The 22,699-nt window shown below is 41.0% G+C and overlaps 1 protein-coding gene across 1 annotated transcript in view; it reads right to left on the bottom strand.

Annotated features, from left to right (window-relative positions):
• Window positions 1-2,482: 2,482 nt before the first annotated feature.
• LOC125036035 (proto-oncogene tyrosine-protein kinase ROS-like) overlaps window positions 2,483-22,699 on the bottom strand; it is a 100,271-nt gene continuing 80,054 nt past the window's right edge. Inside the window, exons 5-41 of the mRNA XM_047628399.1 lie at window positions 22,687-22,699; window positions 22,288-22,392; window positions 21,696-21,853; window positions 21,381-21,499; window positions 20,850-20,972; window positions 20,235-20,538; window positions 19,634-19,834; window positions 18,980-19,129; window positions 18,628-18,800; window positions 18,145-18,278; window positions 17,368-17,541; window positions 16,536-16,736; window positions 15,869-16,058; window positions 15,258-15,401; window positions 14,786-14,944; window positions 14,122-14,471; window positions 13,537-13,722; window positions 13,035-13,304; window positions 12,649-12,848; window positions 12,423-12,521; window positions 11,955-12,154; window positions 11,448-11,624; window positions 10,909-11,126; window positions 10,380-10,527; window positions 9,810-10,012; window positions 9,329-9,496; window positions 8,902-9,100; window positions 8,374-8,568; window positions 7,789-8,010; window positions 7,319-7,498; window positions 6,650-6,792; window positions 6,077-6,265; window positions 5,383-5,595; window positions 4,955-5,169; window positions 4,421-4,569; window positions 3,785-3,850; window positions 2,483-3,536 (exon numbers count right to left, since the gene is read on the bottom strand). The exon at window positions 22,687-22,699 is cut by the window's right edge and continues 211 nt beyond it. Of these exons, the coding sequence (XP_047484355.1) occupies window positions 2,737-3,536; window positions 3,785-3,850; window positions 4,421-4,569; window positions 4,955-5,169; window positions 5,383-5,595; window positions 6,077-6,265; window positions 6,650-6,792; window positions 7,319-7,498; window positions 7,789-8,010; window positions 8,374-8,568; window positions 8,902-9,100; window positions 9,329-9,496; window positions 9,810-10,012; window positions 10,380-10,527; window positions 10,909-11,126; window positions 11,448-11,624; window positions 11,955-12,154; window positions 12,423-12,521; window positions 12,649-12,848; window positions 13,035-13,304; window positions 13,537-13,722; window positions 14,122-14,471; window positions 14,786-14,944; window positions 15,258-15,401; window positions 15,869-16,058; window positions 16,536-16,736; window positions 17,368-17,541; window positions 18,145-18,278; window positions 18,628-18,800; window positions 18,980-19,129; window positions 19,634-19,834; window positions 20,235-20,538; window positions 20,850-20,972; window positions 21,381-21,499; window positions 21,696-21,853; window positions 22,288-22,392; window positions 22,687-22,699 (7,138 nt within the window). The 3' untranslated portion in view covers window positions 2,483-2,736. The remainder of the gene's footprint in view (window positions 3,537-3,784; window positions 3,851-4,420; window positions 4,570-4,954; window positions 5,170-5,382; window positions 5,596-6,076; window positions 6,266-6,649; window positions 6,793-7,318; window positions 7,499-7,788; window positions 8,011-8,373; window positions 8,569-8,901; window positions 9,101-9,328; window positions 9,497-9,809; window positions 10,013-10,379; window positions 10,528-10,908; window positions 11,127-11,447; window positions 11,625-11,954; window positions 12,155-12,422; window positions 12,522-12,648; window positions 12,849-13,034; window positions 13,305-13,536; window positions 13,723-14,121; window positions 14,472-14,785; window positions 14,945-15,257; window positions 15,402-15,868; window positions 16,059-16,535; window positions 16,737-17,367; window positions 17,542-18,144; window positions 18,279-18,627; window positions 18,801-18,979; window positions 19,130-19,633; window positions 19,835-20,234; window positions 20,539-20,849; window positions 20,973-21,380; window positions 21,500-21,695; window positions 21,854-22,287; window positions 22,393-22,686) is intronic.

Below are 22,699 nucleotides of genomic sequence, written 5' to 3'. Positions count from 1 at the left end.
AGACTCATGTACCCTTAAAAACTGAAATACACGGTCTCACTTTCCCTCCCTCCCTCCCTATCTTTCTTTCTTCCAGTTCAGCTAACTTTTTTTTTTTTTTGTCTTCAACCATTATTTTATTGTGTTTTATCCCTCTGGTCGACATTTTGCGATTCCTAACTTCATACTGTGACTTAAGCCAGTACAGTCACTGACAAAAGTCGTACCTAAATCCTCCTAACCTAAAGGTCAATGTTCACAGAGACAGCATTTGAAACATGTTTGACAAGAATCTTGCTGTGAGTGTAGTTCCCTCCACCGCCAAGCATACCAGTTAACGTTGCCATTGTGAGAACCGCCAACTTCGACTCTTGTATTCGAAACACAAGCTCTTTACTTGTATTAGCATGTTTCGGATACAAGAATCGAAACTGGCGGTCCACACGTTGGCAACGCTGAGTGGTGACGTTGGTAGTGAATGGGACAACTTGTAAATTTTTTTTTGCCGAAACGAATACATTATAGTCTTTCGAAAAAGAGGTTACAAAATACAATATTCAATGCAACTAAATTTATTATATACAATACAACAATTTACACCATCTATATACATGAATAATCCAACAACAAACACAATCTTCCATTGTCTCGTTCACTTAATTCATACTTAAAGCACAAAATCAACATAAGAAGGGAGAGCCCACTGTAGGCCTATTTACCTTCAAACACAAGACTAAAAATCAATTTACAAAAGAATACACTGGTATGTCCTGATAATGCCTAGAAATATCTTCTCTCATAACATCCTAGACTTATTTCTAAATATAAAAGCACCCTTAGAAACAGGGTTGTCAAAACAAACACACAACAAAATGACAAGAATTACAATACACTGAAACGAAAAAAAAATAATGCACACACAAGCAAAGAAATGGTTAAGAAATGTGCACACAGAGTGACAGGCTCAACCCATACACAAAAACAGTATAAGGCAAGGGCGCTCAGGGTATTAATTTCACACGGCAGCGAGCTGTTGAGCAATGCACATCCTTTTCATGAATAAGGCACTTTTCAATTCATCATTGCTATCACTATTGTCTTGATCATCCTTATCATATATTCAAAACAAATCTCTTCCATTGCAGACACATTCTAAAGTCAATTCACTTTTGTCTTTTAGTGTTCATTGCTTTGGTTTACAGTTTTGTTTTATGATATACTTGATTTGTGACAACTTAGTGTGATTACACTATAATATGGCAAATTTCTCTGTATTCTATTCTGCTTCACTGTGCATTCTCATAAGTAATCACAGTTCATAATATACATATATACATATTATATATATATATATATATATATATATATATATATATATGTATGTATATATATGTGTATGTATATACACATGTATACGTATATATGTGTGTGTACGTGTATTTATATGTATGTATATATATATATATATATATATATATATATATATATATATATTATGTATATATGTATTTGTAACTTGATAATTGTAGCACACCAGGAAAGTTTACATATATTTTTTTTTTTCTGGAATTATCCAGTAGAGAAAACCAAGACCAGAAAATCCATTAATCACTTATCACAGGTATGATTTACGACTAATTCACTATCAACATTTTTTGTGACAATTCTTCCAAATTTCCAAATATCTGCCAAAACAAAAAAATCTCTCATCAATGCAATTATTCGACCTTTTTGAGATGAAAAAAAAAATATTTACAACTCATCATATATATCTATAAAACACAAAATGTCGTTATCTACAGAAATGATAATGTGATACAAACCATTCACTCATTAATATTATCAGGTATTTCTTCGATAAAACTATGAATACAAGATATACATTAATTACAAAATTCCAAGGAAGAAATGGGAACACTAGGTAACAGCTATTCTGTCCCTTTCTCGTCTCATGAAATGTATATACATCTTTTAAGCTTGGAACATCTGCTCCAAGGAAAATGACATCCCAGACGTTAGGAAGTCCATACATCATTAACAATCAGTCTGAGGTAAATTGATATATAAGAAAACAAAATATATATTGCCTCTGTAACCCCCTGTTGGAAGTTAGAATATGACTTGCCTCTCTTTCCTTTCATAAGATTAAAAAAAGGAAAGAAAAAAAATCAAGGTTTTCATATGACTTCTAAATGAAAATAAATATTGCAACTTGGTACGTTTTTTTTTTTCAATTTTAACTGGTATGATGATTTTTCATGGCACTAATAGTACTACCAGTAAATCCTCATCTTGAAACGCACGTAAAAGAGAAAGAAGAGTATATATATATATATATATATATATACATATACGTAGTTGGCTAGAAAGATAGAGAGAGAGATAAAAACAGATAGATAGATAAATAGATAGATAGACATTAATATGTATGTATGTATGTATATATGTGTGTATATATATATATATATATATATATATATATGTGTGTGTGTGTGTGTATGTGTGTGTGTGTGTGTGTGTGTGTGTGTGTGTGTGTGTGTGTGTGTGTGTGTGTGTGTGTGTGTGTGTGTGTGTGTGTGTTTTGAAAACATAGGGAGCTAAATGGGACACAGATAGCATAAAGGTTGTTTGGTATCTTGAATGAGGATTTAACCACACATAGACAAACGTTGGCATCAGAAGTCTGTTAACATTCAAGTCTTAAAAGCTCATTACCCTCCGTGTTAAGTATTTCATTATGTCGAAGTCGCGTCACTCTCAACACCATGACTGACTGGGACTGTGGTCGAGGTCGACAGTCGAGGCTGACGTCATCCCGCTGACGGCTGACAGGCCTGACAGCCCACTAAGCCGATGGTTGTCCAGTTCCGCTTGCAAGTCACCGTCTCTTTTGATTCTCATGTTCACGCCGTTGATTTTCTCCAAGTCTGCGGCCTCTGTGACTTCGTCCATCAGCTTCAGCTCCGCCCCGGCAGACATGTTGACGTAGGAGTTGTCCGCCTGCGCAGGGCTGAAGCCGGCGTCGAGCTCCTCCTCGTTCTCGGACGAGCCCGGGCGCGAGGCCCCCGCGAACACCTTGTTGCTGGAGGGCCTGAGGTAGTGCTGCGGTGACACGACGCTCTGCAGGCTGGGCAGAGGGAAGGTGAAGGTGACGCTGGTCGGCGACTCGGGCACCGGCGACGCGTGGCTCGTGCCCGGTGGCGACGACGAAGGGGGTGCCTGGGCGGCCGCGATGAGGCTGGTCGACGACGGAGGAGCCTCGGCGGACGACGAGAACCTCGGCCAGTCCGAGGACGCCTCACTCCGCGGGGACACGGGCGGCGACGTGGGCGAGGGCTCGTTCACCAGCTGTAGGTACTGCTGGTGCCTCCTGAGCGGGGCCGTCAGAGGCAGCGTGCTCGCCCCCGAGAAGGAGTCGCACTCCTCGGCCTCGCCTCCCAGGGCTCGGTCCTCGGGCCCGCTGCCTCTCCTCGGGCCCAGGTTGGCCACGCTGCTGCTCGTCTGCGTGGACCACGAGTTGGTCGCGGAGCAGCCGTTGGCGCTCACCAGGGAGTTGCCTGTGGAGACGCCAGCCGCGGCTTTTAGAACAAGGACGTTTGCTATCTAATACAGTAGACATCAGAATTCATGTGAATATTATAAAATAATTTGACAACTCTTTGGTCAATGACGCAAATGAAATTGAATTTCCATTTTACCATGACAAAAAAAAAAAAGAAAAAAAAAAAAATCAGGCAACACTAGCACACATAACAAATTGAAAGAGGGCGTTTAGGTTAGCTGAAAACAATGAAATTCATCCCACCTGAATTGGTATTGTGGTTCTCATCTCGATCTACAGCATAAGCCAGGTTATCTAAGCCATATGGACCTAGAATTTCGAACACAAGAGAGAGAAAAGAAAATTCAAGCTTTAGCATTAGGTCGGCAGAGGCATTCTCATCACACGTCGAGTCATGTTTTAATATTTTTTGACAATATTTGTCCGTGCATTTGGATTCGTGGTTGAAAAAATAATTAGTGTTTATTAATCATAAGAAAAACAAAAATTTTTCAGATGAAGAGCTCATAACATAAGTAATTGTCAGTGAAAATGCAAAAGGAGTTTACATGCTAAAAGTTGAAGCAATCGTCTCCATTCCTGAAGCAGCAAATATAAAACTGAACTTTAAAAAATCAATATTCTTTAGCCATGCAGTATTTCTAGTCCTCACGATTATATATACATACAAAAAATCCAATCAGAATGCATATATCATCTTTATAAAAAAAATAATGCTTGACAAGAGTTATAAGCACATCAGCAAAGCAAAATAAAATAAACAAATAAACAAACAGATAAAAACGAATCATAATTATTCCACAGCATCGACCATGAACAAAACACGTAAAATGCACAGCATATTAGTATCACAAAAATAAACGCTTGCAAACCACTCACCATTTGACCCAATATAATGCACGTTGTGAACGGCAAGGGCAGGTAAGGCTGAAATGGTCTCCTCCAACATAAGCAAAGTACTGAGGCATTCCTTGAACGTCGGTCTGTTCTCTGGGCTGTAACTCCAGCACCTTTCCATCAGTTTATGCCTGGTGGATGATCAGAGAAAATGTGGGGTCAAACAAATGAAAAATTTAGTGATATCTGAGTTAAAAAGGTCTAACTAAGTAGTTTGCTAACTGAAATAAGCAGTGTAACTATTAACAATTGTTCAAGTATGCAATAAAGGTCTAACAATTCTAATTTCCATAAATATGTCATCCTTTTGGTAATGATTGATGTATATCATAGTGATATAAAAGATTTGAAGAATTACCCTAATCACAAGAAAAAACAATAAGAAGAACAAGGAGGAGGAGGAGAAGGAGGAGCAATCGGAAGCGAAAAAGAAAAAGGAGGATGAGGATAGAGGGTGATGATGATGAGAGGAAAAGATAACCATAACACTAAACGACAACATCAGTAATGACTCACAGTTCCTCGGGGCAATTAGGGGGCCTGTTCAAGCGTCCTCCGCTGCGGACATAGTGAAGGACCTCGAGGTTCGTCCGCGCAGGATACGGCTGTTGTCCCAGCGTCAGGATCTCCCACAGAAGGACACCAAACGCCCAGACGTCGGAGTGGCTGGTGAACACGCCGTCAACTAAGGACTCCGGGGACATCCACCTCACGGGTAAGAGCCCCTCACCCTAGAGGAAAAAGGGAAGGAGTTTGAGCTTACAGAAGTTTGTAAGTATGAAGTATCTGAAGTAAGGGTGGGAGGTTAAAAAATATAAGTCATACATGCGTGATTAAAATACAACAAATCTTTAACTCTTTCTAGAAACAAGATAAATGGCGACGGTCATTTTCTTTGCCATTTTTATCGTTTTCTTTTCCCTTTGAGCTGGAGCGAACCCTACCTCTTTCCTGTAGTAGTCGTTCTTGTAAATATCCCGCGCAAGTCCGAAGTCTCCGATCTTCACGATGCGCGATTCGGGGTCGGTTGTGGACACGAGGCAGTTCCGAGCGGCCAGGTCACGGTGGACGTAGTGCATTTCCTCGAGGTACACGCAGCCCTTGGCGACGTCCACGCACATCGCCACAAGGTCAGCTAAGGTCAAGCCACATTCGGCCTTTGAGAGGAAAGAGAAGGAGCTAGTTAGAAAAAAAGATATATCAATGATGACGAACGGTGCTTCATCAAAATATACATTAGAACATAGAAAACGATTTAATGATAATAATAATAATAATGATAAAAACAACAATAATACTAATAACAATAACAATAATAATAATAATAATAATAATAATAATAATAATAATAATAATAATAATCATAACAGTAATAATAATAATAATGATAGTCATAATCATAATCATAACGATAATAATAATAATAATAATAATAACATTAATAATAATAATAATAATAACAATAATAATAATAATAATAATAATAATAATAATAATAATAATAATAATAATAATAATAATAATAATAATAATAATAACAAAAATAGAAATAATAGCAATAACAATAATAATAACAATAGCAATAACAACAGTAGCGGTATAAAATGCCTCGCAAAAAAATAACAAATAGGCACGTACCCCTCGACTAGTGCGTAAGTAGGACAGTAAGTCGCCTCCTTCCATGAGCTCCAGGATGAGGAAGAAAGGGTCGTGGTCGGTGCACACAGCGAGCAGGCGGAGGATGTGCTCGTGCTGGAAGTGACTCATCAGCTGAGCCTCCTTCAGGAACTCTGCTTTCTCAGCCTCCGTGGCGCCCTTGCGGAGAGTCTGTGGGGAAGGGGGGAGGGTTATGGTAATAGTATTGATAATGATTATAGAAATAATGGTGAGAATAATTGTGGTGGTGGTGGTGGTGGTGGTGGTGGTGGTGGTGGTGATGATGAAAATAATAATGATAACTACTACTACCACTAATAAATAATAATGATTATTATCTTATTATATAGAAAAGGGGAAAAGGAGCAAGAAATAAGATAAACATCAATTCCACATGCACGATTTTTATTTCATGAATTTAAAGTATCGGAAAATACCTACGCATCCCAATAATTCAGAACAAATAAAACAAAAAAAAAAAAAACAAAAAAAGAAAGAAAGAAAAAAAAAAAAAACAATGCTTTCCAACGACAAACAACAAACAAGCGAACAGACCTTAATTGCCACTTTGGTGACTTCCGGCAGCCCTGGCAGCTCGCAAGCGGTTCCCTCGAACACTTCACCAAAGGCTCCACTTCCCAGGAATTTGGTCAACGTGATGCAGTGGCGGGAAACATGAGGAAGGTCTAAGTCATCGCCTGATGAAGAAAAATGTATGATGTGTCAGTCATGAAGGTTTAAAGACGGTGGATTTGAGTTGGCTTGTAATATGGGGTGTTTCATACTTCGGTTTCGCATCTGAGTTTTGGAAGCGGATGCTCTCCTAATTTCATTGAGGGTAAAACTAAATGAAAGGAGAGAGAGAGGGAGAGAAGGAGAGAAAGAGAGAGGGAGGGAGAGGGCGAGAGAGGGAGAGGGAGAGAGAGAGGGAGAGGGAGGGAGAGGGAGAGGGGGAGGGGGAGGGGGAGGGGGAGGGGGAGGGAGAGGGAGAGGGAGAGGGAGAGGGAGAGGGAGAGGGAGAGGGAGAGGGAGAGAGGGAGAGAGGGAGAGAGGGAGAGAGAGAGAGAGAGAGAGAGAGGGGAAGATATATATATATATATATATATATAGAGAGAGAGAGAGAGAAAGAACGAGAGAGAGAAGCGAGAAATACAAAAAATACACAAATTCACACGTATATATCATTCCCAGAACATCGACAAGCGAAGCGACTACTCGACTCACCAGGGAAAGTATGGAGGTTGTACAACACATTGTTCTCCGTCACGAAGTTGTTGTTGGTGGGGAGCTGTCGAAGAGTGGCCAGCTCGACCTCTCTGTTCCTCAGGTGGTGATGGTGAGGGTGTGATGACTCGCTCACCGACACAGCCTTGACTTTCCTCCTCCTCTCGGCTCTCTTCATGCCTTTGGTTTTATGCGGTTTGGTTAGTGTGGTCATAAGGCGTAAAGCAAAACGAATTTCTTTTATATATGTGAAAAAAGTTCATTATTCTTTCACAAAATTGGCTTACAGTCTAGGCAATATTATGTGACAGGATTGGTGCCATATAAGGTAATTATCATTTCTAAGTATGGCATAAGATCTAAACCAACACAATCTTTCGTTTTTTTTTTCTTAAATATATAACCATATCTACTTCTTTTCCCTTCGCCCGAGAACGCAAACAGAGCCAGAGGCACAGGGATTGACTCACCATAAACCAGACAGAACAGCAAGAAGGCAATGAAGACGAAAGATGTTGGAATGGTGGAAGCGAGGATTGTGGGCAGGTCTGTCTGGGGCAGCATCTTGGGGCCGATCACGGTGTCGATGAGGTTCTCCTTGCCCCACGGCCCGACGCCGAGCTCGTTGATGGCCCGAGCGCGGAAGATGTAGCTGGAGGACTCCTCGAGGCCCTCTATCAGCCAAAAGTTTTCTGGAACGCGAGGAGGCGCCGTTGTGAATGGAACTAAGTGTCGTTCAAAAATTAGAACGAAAATTTAGCTTTTGATTTTTGTTATTATTTATCAAGAAGTGTTGCATTTTGAAGTTATTTCTTTAAGTTCTATGACCCATCTGAAGATATTTTTTTACTTGGTTTAATTAGTAGGAAAACAGCCGTAGGCCAACAAACAGTCTGGCTTGCCTTCATCAACAGAGTTTTTTTGCACTTACTAAGTGTCTTTATTTCACTTGCTAAAGTTATTTTCTCACAACTTCTCGATAGTTTCCACTTACTTCATAAAAAATCTTAATAATGTCCCTCATAGCTCATGGCCACAACCCCACTCCTACTTACCCGTCGAGTTGTACACCGTCGTGAAGGTCCTATTCCCATCCAGCTGGTCGGAGGTATAAGGAGCCGCCTGCAGTGTGTACGCAATGACAGGCGCCCCGTTGGACTGCGCCTTCCTCCACCACACTCGCAGGCCCACGCTGGACGAAAGGGCGCTCGTCTGCCGCATCACCTGCCCGGGTTCGCCTGGGACCTCGCCTAAGGATGGAGGGGAAAAGGAAGGAGGGTTATTCAAGATTCTTCAGTTGTGAAGGAAGGGTATTTTAGATGCTTGATTTGCGAAGGGAAATTGTATGAATTACTTTGGTAAGTGAAGGATATTTTTCGGAATATGAATGAAAATTATTCAGATCACATAGACGCAGACGCTATACAGTACTAAAGAATAATAGTATAAAAGATGATGGATACATGAAGAATTATAAACACTGAAGGAAAGAATTTTGTTGTTTGGATATCAAGCAACAAAATGAAAAATACACAGCTCAGAAACAACAACCAGTCTCTTAAAGCGATCACAAACGCACTCACCTAGTGTTGTAAAGTTAAACAAAGGCTTCCCCGGCCACGTGAAAGAGTGGAGCGTATTACTGTAAATCACTCTCAGTCTCAGTAAATACGAGGTGGCCGGTACAAGGTCGGTGATGTTGACTAAGTACTTGTGTCCAGGTGATGTTTGTACCATGGACAAGTGGTTCCATAGCGTTTGTCCCCGGGGAATGTATTGGATCTAGAACCAAGTTGAAATAAAGGTGCGTTATACTAATAGCTTTATGAACGTCTGATGAAAACAAGCTTATAAATATATCATAATGAAAGAAAATTGTTTAAAAGATATCAGTACCCAACATGAACAGTAAAATAATATTTTTTATTTCAAAATGAAATGCTTTCAGAATTCAGACAAACAAATACACAAAAACTGACGACTCTATACGTAGAATTATGAATGACTTACAACATGGCGAAGGACGGAGTGATCTGAAGGCGAAATCCACGAGACGTAGAGGGCGCGGGCTGTCGCATTCTCGAGTTTCAGGTACGGTAATTCCGGCAGTGTGATGACCGCCACTCTTGGGCTGTCTGTATACAGGAGCTTGTCCTTGGAGTAGACTCGCACCCAAACCTATGGACGAAGGTCATGTCATATATCACGAGATATAGTTATATACATGTATATATGTATATAGATACATATATATTTATATATATGTATGTTTATTTATATGTATATGTATATGTGTATGTGTATATATATGCATATGTGTATCTGTGTATATATATATATATATAATAAGTAATTTAATATACAGTAATAATACTTTCTCCTCGAAGAATAAACACACATCACAACCCCTTTGAAAAATGAATATAAAAGACAAAAAATCCCCCCACCCCTAAAAAAATCGAAAGACCGAAGTCAGCCGCGCCGTGCTTACCTCGTACTTCGTGTTGGGACTCAGCTTGGTGATCGTCTTCTGGAACCTCCCCGTGCTGTTGACGTGGAAGCGCAGGGGCCCCGCGCTCGACGCCTCGCCCTGCCAGTGGATCTCGTACACCTGGTCGGCCTCGGCCTCGAAGCTCACGTCGATCTCCTCGGGCGACAGGACCTCGGCCGTGATCTTGCCCACGCTCTCGGGGGCTGCGAGGGGGGGGGGGAGGGGGTTGTGAGTGGGTTTGGGTGGGGGTGATGGAGGGGATGATAGAGGGCGAGTGGTGGTGGTGGGATAGTGATGATGATGATGGCAGTGGCAGTGCCGATGATAATAAAAAATACTACTACAACATCTATTGCCATTACTATTGCTGAAAGTAATGATAATAATTTCTGGTGAAAGCTATCAATAATTAAACTCTCAAACGAAAATATATCACAGACTGTGATTCTTAAATTTATCTTATCAGATGAAGTCAAGTCAACTTCCAGAATAATCGAAGGTGTTCCTGTCACCAAATCCGCTACTACTTTGATAAGCGAATCGGGAACTACAAATCACACACTAAAATACCTTTTGCTTTAGTCTTGAATATGGCAGAGGGACTGGCAATAGATACGATTCCCAGTCTGTTGTTGTAGACCGTCTCAACGGAAGCTCGGAAAACGTATCGCGTGAAAGGCTGCAGCCCGTCCACGGTGATGACGTTGTTTGTACTCCTCTGGAAATGAAAGATGGCTTTAAGATAACGGTGAGAATGGGGAGTGACTATAGCCGTAACCTGCGTTTGTGTTTTGTTGAAAACTGCATCCTGAGAAACGAGAGAAAGATGTTTCATAGAGTAAATATGTATTTTGTCTATCGTTCATTATACGCTGTCTACTCCATCTATAACTTATTAAACACTGAATCATAATACACCCCACGAAAAAAGAAAATAGAAAATAAACTACAAAGAATAAACAAAGCACTTGCCAAAACACAAGTATCCCATGAAGCAGAGAAATTAACACGCAAGCACACACACACACACACACACACACACACACACACACACACACACACACACACACACACACACACAATCCCGTGATAAACTCACCCTCTGCCTACAGTTCTTCGCGTCCGTCACGCAGGAGCCTTCGTCAGAATTGGACACGGGGGCATAGTACACAGTGTACATAACGGGGGGCAAGGGCAGGTTTCCACACGCGTCGACTTTGACTTCGGGAATTTTCAGCTTGATGGCAATGGCTGTTTCTTGACTGCCGGCTAGTTCAGGGAGGTCTGTGTAGTTCGAAGTTATGAGGCACTCGGGTTCTGTGGGAAGAAGTATGAATGGGTAAGATCGTGCGTGGAGAGTAATGTGTTAGTGTAAGTTTTGATTGATGTATGCGTAGGTAGTGGTAGTAGTATATCTGGAGGTGGGCTAATGTATTTGTGTATGTTATGTCAGTATATGCTGGTAAATGTGTAGGCTTGTAGGTAGCATATAAATTTAATATAGTTACAATCGTTTTATTTGCAAATGCTTTTCATGAAAAAAACATAAGGCCTAGATAGTAAATTAACCAATAAATAAATGCATTCCAAAAATTCTAGGCTTGTTAAGAACCAAAACCACCATCTGCTATGTTCTACCTGGCATTGGTTGTGTTGCAAGATCCAGAGGGATGAGAGACGTTGCATTGTAGAGATATTGTGCATGAATAGAGTCAGCAGAGACAGTGCCCGTTTTGGGGAGCCACAGGAGGGTCTGGTTAACACCTACGTAGCAGTAGAGATGAGCAAAGTCCACTGCTATTTCGACACAAGGCCCTGGGTGATAGAGAGGCAGTGTTAAAGTGATGTACTGTTATTCACTTATAAGGCATTTGTTTGTAAGCTTATTAATTAACTTGTTGATATTAAAGATTCAGATCATTAGTAAAGATTAAGATTATCAATACACAACTATTATGCGAGAAATACATTCATGTCTTCCAAATCTTTACTTCCAGTAGTAGTTTTACGTTGTATCTAAATATCTCTCAAAGTTGTATCAGCTCTAACAGTTTCACAAACACATATCAGGTAATAACCACTACACAGAGGAAAACAAATTAAACAAAATCACAACGAAACAAAAACACAGCAGCTAATGCCTACCATAACCAAAGTCTTCCGGCACAAACACCGACTCGCAGTCACAGCCGTGCAAGTCCGTTTTGTACACGACCGTCGTCCTGGGGGTTTCGCTGGAGCTCCCGCCGGCCACGAAGTACAGAGCGGGATGCGTGAGGTTGGTCGTATCCAAGGCAACTCCGCCCACAAGACTGGGGTTCTTCGAGCAAGTGCATTCCAAATTCCTAAGCGGAAAATATGGGATATTAAAATGAGGATAATGTTAATAAACGGCCGTGTACTCAGGTTGTAATAACATTTTGTCACGTATATCATTTTAGAGGAGGGTGGGTATCTTACGGATGGTTATACTTGTTCCAAACTGGAGTGCATACACAGGGGTAAGAGAGAACAGGTGTTAACTAAACCAGTGATCATATAAACCTAAAGGTCATAGCAAAGCATAACCAAATCCCATTCTAAGTGTGAAAAAAGGCATTTGTTAATACGAACCTTTCTTGGCTAAACACATCCTGCACGATTTTTGAGTAAGCGAAACTCACTATTGAGAGTTTCGAACCTCTATAGCTTTCGTGGAGCATGAGAACTTGACTGCAAAACAAATAAACAAAAAATAATGAGGGGAATTAAAGATAAAAATACATATGACATGTTACACAGTTGAAATATTACGAACAAATGGATTCAAATTACTCACAAAAATTAAGAAAAGACTCACCTCGTGGCGGGTGACAACAAGAATTTCTTGATGGGATCACTGAAGTTGATTTTGGCGAGAGATTTCTCGGTCTTGTATTCGATCTCGAGCATCTGGAGGTTGATATCCCTCGAGCCCACGGACGGTCTCTCGGCCCATACGATGATCTCCCCGACCCAGTCTGCGGCCAAACCCACGCCCTGGCCGCCGAGACGGAGGAGCTGCGGGGGGGGGGGGGGGGGATTACTTATTTGTCTGGTGAATATCTTTTCGGTTGATGAGTTTGGATATTTTTGTATTTCTGGTTCATGGAGATTACTATGTTTGATTGCGCAAAGACGGGACAAATATTTATATCACAGTAGACGAATGACACTGTAACTTCAGGTGAGTTGAGAGTTACTAACCCTCTCTGTATAATTCGTGGTCAGATGCGTAATATAAACGTCCGAGTTCATGTCCATCCAAGCGAAGGAGGAATTGGAGAGGAGAGCGGACACCCACTGCACTCTCGAATTCTCACTCAGGATCTCTCTCTCCTCCTGCAGGTCGGCGTCTAGCTTCATCAGGGCTTCTCCGGCGACAACGATGAGGGAAGGAGTGGGCATGTGCTGCTGCAGGCCCTCTGTCACATCGGAACTGTAGGGCCCTTTGCCTATTTCGTTCACAGCGGCAACCTTGATAGGGAAATTCACATGGTTGAGGCGATTAGTTGGCCTCTGTTGCATATGCTCAGTAAATAAGTTTACAGTTATTATTTACTTCGATACAGATACAATTCCATATAGGATTACTATAAATCTAAAACACGTTAAGACATGCGAACATGCAAATCCATCTTTCTAAAAAAAAAAATCCAAATTCCACCCACACAAAAAAAAAAAAAAAAAAAAAACAGTCGATCCATACTTTGAACCTGTAGACTTGATCGGGACTGAGGTTCTCCACCATGACCTGGTTCTGGCTCCCCTCCACCGAAACGCTCCTACAGCCCTCGTCGCTCTCCCCGGCACAGTAGATCACCTCGTACGATGTTATCTCACCGTTGGGCTTTTCGGGGGCCGACCAGCGCAAGTGAATGATTGCAACTGTGTCCTGTGCCAGCGGGGCGAGTGGGGTATTTTGTTATAGTTATTTTTTGAGAAAGGGAAGGAACTACGTAAACAAAGGAATTGTCAGAGATATTAGCTGATGATCAGGTTCTAATACGATTAGATAAAATGCTTTTTTTCTGGGCGATTCTGTTATGGCAGTATTATTTATATGAAATGCTGAGTTAGAGTCTACTGACTATCAATCAAAACACATTACAGAAATAGTATGAACTGTACACAGGCCTTCGACAGTAATCTAGGTAGCACTTCTTATTAAAAACGAAAGCGACATCTTCTACAGTTATAAAACAGCGACTCAGTCTATAAAACCAATCAATCTATAACACAACTAATCAATCTATGAAACAACTAATCAGTATCCAGTCACCTCGCCCCTTACCTGCACCTTCTGTACGAACGTCCGCAGGTCCTGAGGAGGGCCGGGTAACGACGCTGGAGTCCGTATCGTCTTGATGAGCCTCGTGCCGACACTCCAGTCCGTGATGCCCCTCACGGACAACTTCAGGGGAGAATATGGAGGCAGCTTCTCCTCGTAAGGAATGGAGTTGTTTCTGGTCAGGATCGCCTTCTTGCCGGAGCCGTTGTCGATGATGACCTCGTACAAAAGGTTGCCGTAGTTGATGTTGGTGATGGGAGACCAGCTGAGCACGAATTCCTCCCACGTCCCCTCGACCACCACGGAGGTCTCGTCGATCTGGCCTGGGATCACGTGGGGCTCGAGCACGTTGGCTGGGGGAGGACGGAAGGGGGGATAAAGGAGATTAAAACAAGGCTGGATAACGCCGTAAGTATAGTAAATAAAAGGAAAGTATTTTATATGGTTTCTATGTAACATTTCGAATCTATTTAATAAGAGCGTTTTAAGTATGAAACATAAAACCTCTTAGGACAACAATAATAAGGATGATGATAATAACAATAACGATGTTAATAAAAAGAACAATAATTAAGAGCCTTATTTTTACCATCATTGGAAAACAAACGATTGAAGCAAAACCAAATGACAGCACCAAAGCCGACAAAAATAAGCTCTTACGACCTACCTGGCATGGGTTGCAAATCGGGCAAGATAACGGTGAAATGCAACATGCCCAGGCTGGAGGTGTGCAGGGCGGCCGAGTTGTTGAGGCTCGTGTCCGAAACCACGAGGTCCCCGTCCTCCCCGAGCCACAGGAGGCGCTCGCTCAGGTACCACATGGGACCTGGAGGGCGTGGCAAGGGAGACGCCGTCGGTTAATTGTGTTGGTGGTCGGTACTTGTGGTAGGAGGTGGTTGTTGGCTGTGTGGTTTGTTTGTTTCCGCGTGGGTTGTGTGTCTGTGTTTGTTAGTGTATGTTTGTTTGTGTGTGTGTGCGTATGTGTCTGTGTTTATACATACATACATATATATATATATATATATGCCTAAGCACATATGTTTTCTTGGTGTGAGGCCATATATACAAATACAAAAACGTATAACATCCATGACAAACATAACTTACACAAAAAAAAAACAAAAAAAAGCAAAACTCACCAAGCATAACCGGTTGTGGAAGCGCCTTGGTAGGAAACTTAACAACCTTGTCCTTCATCGAAGCACCAAACAGCTTACAACCTTCGCCGTCTCGAACAATCCACCAAATACGCGCTCCAAAGGTGTCCACTGTCAGCCCATACACTGAAAATAAGGTTTGTTTTGCTTAGTCTGTCTGTATGGAATTATAGCAGTGAAATATAGTTTTGATTTTTGAAGATAATCTCGATGGCAATAGTGATAAAAATGATAGTGGTGATTATGATAATGATGATGATTGTGATAGAGGAGGAAATAAATCGTAAAACAAATAACGCATGATATAATGAATAAACATCCATCAATGAATAATTGAACAAAATAATAAGTAAATAAATGAACATACATAATCAGTAAATAAATGAACATAAATAATCAGTAAATTAATGAAACATGTAAATAAGAGAATGAATGAAACATGAAAATAAGAGAATGAATGAAACATGAAAATAAGAGAATGAATGAAACATGAAAATAAGAGAATGAATGAAACACGAAAATAGGTAAACAGATATAAATAAAGCTAAAGCTATGTGAAATAAACATCTAGGTAAACAAACATTCCTGCTTACCTTGCTTGCCACTGAAGATGCCTTCCTGGTGGATCGTGGAGACGTTCCTGCCCGCCAGAGTCGACACGAGGAGGCCGTGGGGCGTCGTCCAGAAGAGGCGGCCGTGAAGGGCGTCCACGCGGACCTCCCTGGCTGCTGTGACCACATTGAGGGGCCCTTGCGACGTCCCCTGCAGGCTTGACCACCCGATCTGCGGGAGGGAATGGAGGATTAGGGGACTGGGAGAGGAGGGAGGATTGGGAGGAGGAGGGAGGATTGGGGGAGGAGACAGGGACGGAAGGAGAGTTCAAGAATCAGGGGAGAAAGGAAGGACGGTTCAGGAGAGGGAAGGAGGGTTGAGGATTGGGAGGAGGAGGGAGGGGATGTTGAGGGGAAGAGGAGGGTTAAGGAATGAGGGAAAAAGGGTTGAACAAAAGGAGGAAGGAGGGATAATTTTTTTTTGGGGGGAGGGAGATAATGTGGAGGGGAGTGAGTGAGTGAGGTTTAAGGAGAAGAAGGGATGACTGAATAGCGAAAAATAGAGGAAAGAAGGAAAAGTAGACTTACAGGTACAATATGTGAAGGACACACATATAAACACATACAAACATACAACCCTACACACGAAATATCAAAACATTCCAACAGACATCGAGTAATAAGCCAAACAGACATCCCCAGGACCCACCATCTGCCTGTGAGGATTAGCCCAAAACAGGCGCTGTGTGAGCCAGTCCACGGAGACCGAGAGGACGCCGTGAGTGTTGGGCACTTCAGCAAACGTCGAGGCTGTCATGTTCATCAGAAAGACGCTCTGGTTGCTCACAGCCATAACCAGAGTATCTCGAAAAAAAGCCAGGTCCACGATCTTCTCGCCTTTCAGCTTCGTCTGCGAGAGAGATAAGAGGAGATAAGAGAGGGTCAGCGTGAAGGACTTCAATTGAGTTTGGCTTCGTTAATGAGCTTACAGATTTCCTGCGAGTGAAAAAATGAGATTACAAATATATCTTTAAAATTATTAAAGCATATCTATTTTTACTGAAAGTAAACATTCATGACGCATGAAAAGATGTAAATATCTTATTCATATTTTTTTTTCTGAGATGCAAGAGAATAACAAATGATGATAAGGATGCTACTACTACTACTGCTGCTGCTAACAACAATTACATCAGCAAAACTGATAATGGTGATATTAGAGAAATATTATAGAAAAACAAACTAAACAGGATACATCTATAGAAACGAGAGAGAGAGAGAGAGAGAGAGAGAGAGAGAGAGAGAGAGAGAGAGAGAGAGAGAGAGAGAGAGAGAGAGAGAGAGAGAGAGAGAGAGATAGAGAGATAGATAGATAGATAGATAGATAGAGAGAGAGAGAGAGAGAGAGAGAGAGAGAGAGAGAGAGAGTGAGAGTCAATCAAACAGACAGACAGACAGAGATCGAGAGAGAGACAGAGAAAGAGAGAAAGAAAGAGAAAGAGCAGACATTAAGCCATTAAAGCATAACCCCAACCCTTTACCTGCAACGTTTCTTGAGGCACGAGCACCGAACTGTCACTCCCGACGAGGTTCGACATGACTATCTTGTCCTCCGTCGCCCACACCAACTGAGGGGCGTCGTCAGTGGCGTCGAGAGTACGACCTCGGAATTCTCGACTCCAGGGCCCCTTTCCCCCGAGGGAGTACGCCTGGACCTGTGGTTGAAGGGTTACAGGTGGATTCCATGCCTCTCGTTTTTTTTTTTCCATTCTTAGATTACTTTTATTATTCTTAGTTCTCACTGTATTGTTGGGACTGTTTATTTTCTTTTAAATGTCATTGTTTTGGGGGAATTTAATTCATGTGAATATATTCATTTGGTTGTGGAGACCGTTTTATTATACGTGACTCAAATCAAATATCAAAATTCATGAACATTTAATATTTTTTCGATGTTTTGTAGATTATTCGATTATGGAAATAGTTTAGATAAGAATGCTTCGGGTGTATCATCAACATTCAAGAGTATTTCTGATGATATAAAAAATATATATATTTTGTTATGAATAGCTCAAGATTAGTTCACATTTCTTATATTAGAATACACACTACACTAACAATTATTTCCACACAATTTATAATAATGATAATAATGATAATAATATTAACAATAATAATAATAATAATAATAATAATAATAATAATATAATAATAATAATAATAATAATGATAATAACAATAATAACAATAATAATAATAACAATAACAATGACAATAATAATAATAATAATAATGATAATAACAATAATAATTCTTACCTTGATGATATAAAAAGTTCCCGGCCTTAGATTAACGGCCTGGTATGTTGTCCTGGTTATGTTTTTGTCCGAAATTGTCTTCCGTCCTTCCTGGATGTGAACCTCATACCGCCACATTTGCCATGCACGCGATCCTGAGGGGAAAGGAAAATCATTGTGTAAAAATTTAATTAATTACGTCATAGTTTTTTTGTTATATTAGTTTTGTCACAGCACTCAATACCGATATGTATCGATTTTATGTAACTTCATTACGTCACGGCACGATATGAAAGCTAAAAATTCGTTTCAGGATACAGAAGTATTTTACACAACGCAACATCAAGACAACACCACCAGCGTAGCACCAACATAACTTCAACACCATCAACATAGCACCATCACCGCAACATCAACATAACATCAACATCAGCAACACCATCAACATAGCACCACCACCGCAACATCAACATAACATCAACACCAGCAACACCATTAACATACCCATCAGCGCAGGCAGAGCAGGGGCATTCCAGCGCAGGGACGCAGTAGTGCGGGTGAACACAGCCTGCAGATCAGTCGGTGGATTAAGTGGAACAGGAACAGGCTGTGTTGAACCGTGTACAGCGACAAGGGTCCCGACGTCTCCGGTGTTCATGCTGTTCATCACAACGTAACTGCGAAGAGGAGAGTGAAGGTTCCTTTAGTGTGGAATCAAACGCAAGTGTAGTGTAGTAATAATAATAATGTTGATGATAACAAAAAAAAAAAAACATTAATGAAAACAACACCCAGCTTAGATAATAACAATAACAAAAACAGTCTAACTAATTACATAAATGAAAATGCCACCAACCTGATATGATAGAAAGTGCCATCATTAAGTTCCTCAGTGTAGACTTCACTGCCATCAGTCCAGAAGAAGCGGCTGTTCAGGTGCACGACCGACTTCAGGTGCTGGAAGAAGGCGCGCTGGGTGTTGGCACGTAGGTTGGTAACCGAAGTGCTGGAAACAAAAGGTTAAAATGAGAATTAGTAAGCTGGTGTCGATTGAAAAGGATTTCGTGAAAGTGAGGCAAGAATTATGCATAAAGTCGTAATTGATTGCGTTACTGAAATGGGATAATTTTCCATTTGTTTTCTAAAGAGGAAGGAGTGAAGAGGGGTATTAAGAAAAATATGTCTATCACAATAAATAAATATAAACCAATGTTTATAACCGCTATTACTTCTATTACTACTGTTGTAATTACATTAGCTTAGAAATCGATAGTCATAATGGTAGTAGAAGAAGTATTAACAATAATAGTATTAGTAATAGTAGTCGAAGTAGTAGGAGCACAAGCAGCAGACGTAGCAATAGTAGCAATAGTAGTAGTAGTAGTAGTAGTAGTGATAGTAGTAACAGTAATAGTCGTAATGATAGTAATAATAGCAATAACAACAATAACTACTAGTAATACTACAACTATCAACCACAACCGAAACACAACAACCCGGGAGCACCAACCCGTCCAGAGACACAGCAAGCATCGCGTTGTTCTTCCTGTCCGCCACGAGGACCTGGAAATTGGGCGGGTCGAGCACCAGGCCGCCCAAGTCAAGCTCCGGGGAACTCAGCACGATCTCAGGCTCCCTCGTCTCGTCGCTGTCATTCATGTCAAGGCGGTACAGTCCCCCATCCACGTCCTCGGAGATCCACCAGATATATCTGAGTTTGGAGGAGAGAAGTTTGTTATTAATAATGCCTGTCGGATGAATTATATACGGAGGTTAAGGACTGTGTTGTATTGATATCCCTTAGGGAAAGACATGAAAACAAGTTTTTGCGGGTGAAGTCGGGGTTTCATTTTATGTTTTCTCTTTCTTTCCTGTACTGTCACCACGATATCCTGCATTACCAAATATCACTTTCTTTTTCAACTAACGAATGGTAGGAATAAAAAGCCCATTGAAAATGTCTACCTTAAAAAAACCTGATAGCATGTGTTATGAGTCTATTCCATTTTATATTTCATATTTTTTCTCTCTTCGTACTATTTCATTATCCTACAATCATAAACCCCGTTTTCTTTTTCTCCTCAGGTAACAACAAAATAGGAATAACTTACCCATTGTAAGGGTCCACCTGTAGATGCTTCGGCTCGTAATGGAGTTCCCCGTAGATCAGCACTGGTTGTTTTCCGTTCAGGTTGCACCTCCATAACTGCCACACGTTGTTCATTGTAGGCTCTAGGTGCACGATGTAGTAGAGGTGATAGTAGAGCCAGTCGACAGAGAGGCTCAGAGGGTAGCCATGGAGGTGGTCTTGAGTCAACAGCGTGTAGACTTTTTTCGAAGATGGGATCAGCTGCGTGATGGAACCGCCTGTGTCACTGATGTAGATCACGTCGTAGGGAATGTAGACAGCCATTCCTGCGCATGAGAAACAAGCAGGTTAATGAATCAGTAAGCTAGAAAGAATAAAATAATGTACGGAATATAAGGCCATGATCAAAGAAAATGTGTGACGTTAAACTGATAAATATCAGACTGCTTCTTATCGCCTCCTGCTGACATGCATTACATCATGTATACGAAGTAACTAATATTTAAAAAAAATGTGGATATCTTTTGATTATACAATTCCCAAGGCTCTTACAATGAGGCGATCTAGTCATACGAACGAAATCATTATGATTTAATAGGAAAAAAAAAAATAAGAAGAACCATCCTGAGTTACTAGCCTGTAATATTGAGGTGCTCCAATACGTTGTACAGATGTTGAGGAGCGTCCGTAATATCTAGTCCTAGTTTTAAGATCCTTGACCCTGAGGTAAGTAGCAGGTAACCCTGGCCATCGTCAACAGCTGCAATAAGAAAATGTGATATGTTAATACAGCAGTACTTGAATCGTCAAATTCAACTAGTCGTTGGCTGTGAATGGACTCCTTATTCATCAATTACTGATCTTGTTGACTTTCCTAAACATACGGTACATGAGAATATATATATATATATATATATATATATATATATATATATATATATATATATATTGAACATTAAAAGACATGACATTCGAGAAACAACGAATTCAGGGAAGGAAAACACACATTAGCACAACAACAAACAAAAAAACGAAAATGCAGAAATATCTTCCCAGGGTCAATAGTGAGCAACGACCCATGTAAATACACCCTCCCCTCCCCCCCTATAAAACAAAACAAAAATTAGGAAAAATAAAAAGGACACACCTGAACAGCGAAGCGTCTTACCAGGAGCTGTAGGATAGGTTGTCACTTGAGCAACAACAGCTGGTCCTTCTCCTTGGCGATTGGTGGAGGTGAGGTTCAGGATGTAAGTTGTGTTTGCCGATAATTCCGAGAGAATGTATCTGTAATGGATACCACGAATTTTACGCTGCGTTTACGGTGCGGAATTGCGTTTTGTAGGATCCCGGCGAGAGTTCATATGGAGGTTCAAATAAAATGAATATTACGATAATTTCTGTCACTTCTTTTTAAGGCATTGAATTAACATTACTTAAATAAACAAGTAAATAGCTAAATAAATGTAAAAAATCATCCTACCTCCTCTCACTATTAGCATCAATGTTATCCCTCATCTCCTGTTTTCCCTCAGCATCCTTGGAATAGAGCGTGTACGAGATGAGATCTCCGCCAGGGAAGAGAGGCGGATCCCACGACACCTCCACGCGGGACCAATCGAGAGGTACAGCCCGGAGTTCCTGGAAAGGCGAAGAAATATGGTGAGGACTGAAGGATGCTGTCCCGGTTCTTAATGAAAGAAGATGTGGTGAGGACTGAAGGATGGCGTCTCAGTTCTTAAAGAAAAAAGAAAGAATATGGTGAAGATCGATTTTTTTTTTTTTTTACATGTGAATGGTGTCGGATATTGGTGGATAGTGGTGGGTAGGTGGGCGTGGGAGGACTAGAGGAGGTGTCAGCGTGTAGGCGTAGGTAGGGAGAGGGAGAGCGATGTGATCTTGTTTAGAAAAGGATGTTTGTATGGATGTGTTCATAAATGATTGCTGGGTGTTTGACTGTGTCTATACGATTGTACTCGCCGATGCCTGCATACATATAACAGTAAGCAAAAACTAATTAAGATTTTTTTTTTTTTCACTTCAAAATAGAATCAATCCTAAGGGCTTGTTCCTACCCGCGGGGGCGAGCGAGGAGGCCCCGAGGCGAGGGTGCTGATCCACGAACTCGGGTTGGAGAGGATGGGCGTGTGACGAGGCAGAACCAGCCAGGCAATGCGGAACTGTGGAAGGAGAGAAGGATGGAAAGTGTGAGAGAAAACTGGGAAATCTTGTTAACTTTCGAATGATAAATAGAAAGAAATATATATCCAAAAACACATCCAGTAAAAAAAACACTGATTCCTTCAAGCCATCCATACAGAAATGAAAATATAAATGAATAAATACATAAACATACAGCTAATGATACTACCGCTACTGTGGAAGCTAAGAGAAACATACACCAACCAAACACGTCCCTGTAAACCACACACAAAAAAACAACAATAAAAACATTTAAAAAATCATCCAAATACCTGGTACTTGGTA

The sequence above is a fragment of the Penaeus chinensis genome, chromosome 20 (assembly GCF_019202785.1).
Source record: "Penaeus chinensis breed Huanghai No. 1 chromosome 20, ASM1920278v2, whole genome shotgun sequence".
Lineage (NCBI taxonomy): Eukaryota > Metazoa > Arthropoda > Malacostraca > Decapoda > Penaeidae > Penaeus > Penaeus chinensis.
Note: the sequence above shows the minus strand (reverse complement) of the source record. Positions and strands in the feature narration are given on the sequence as shown.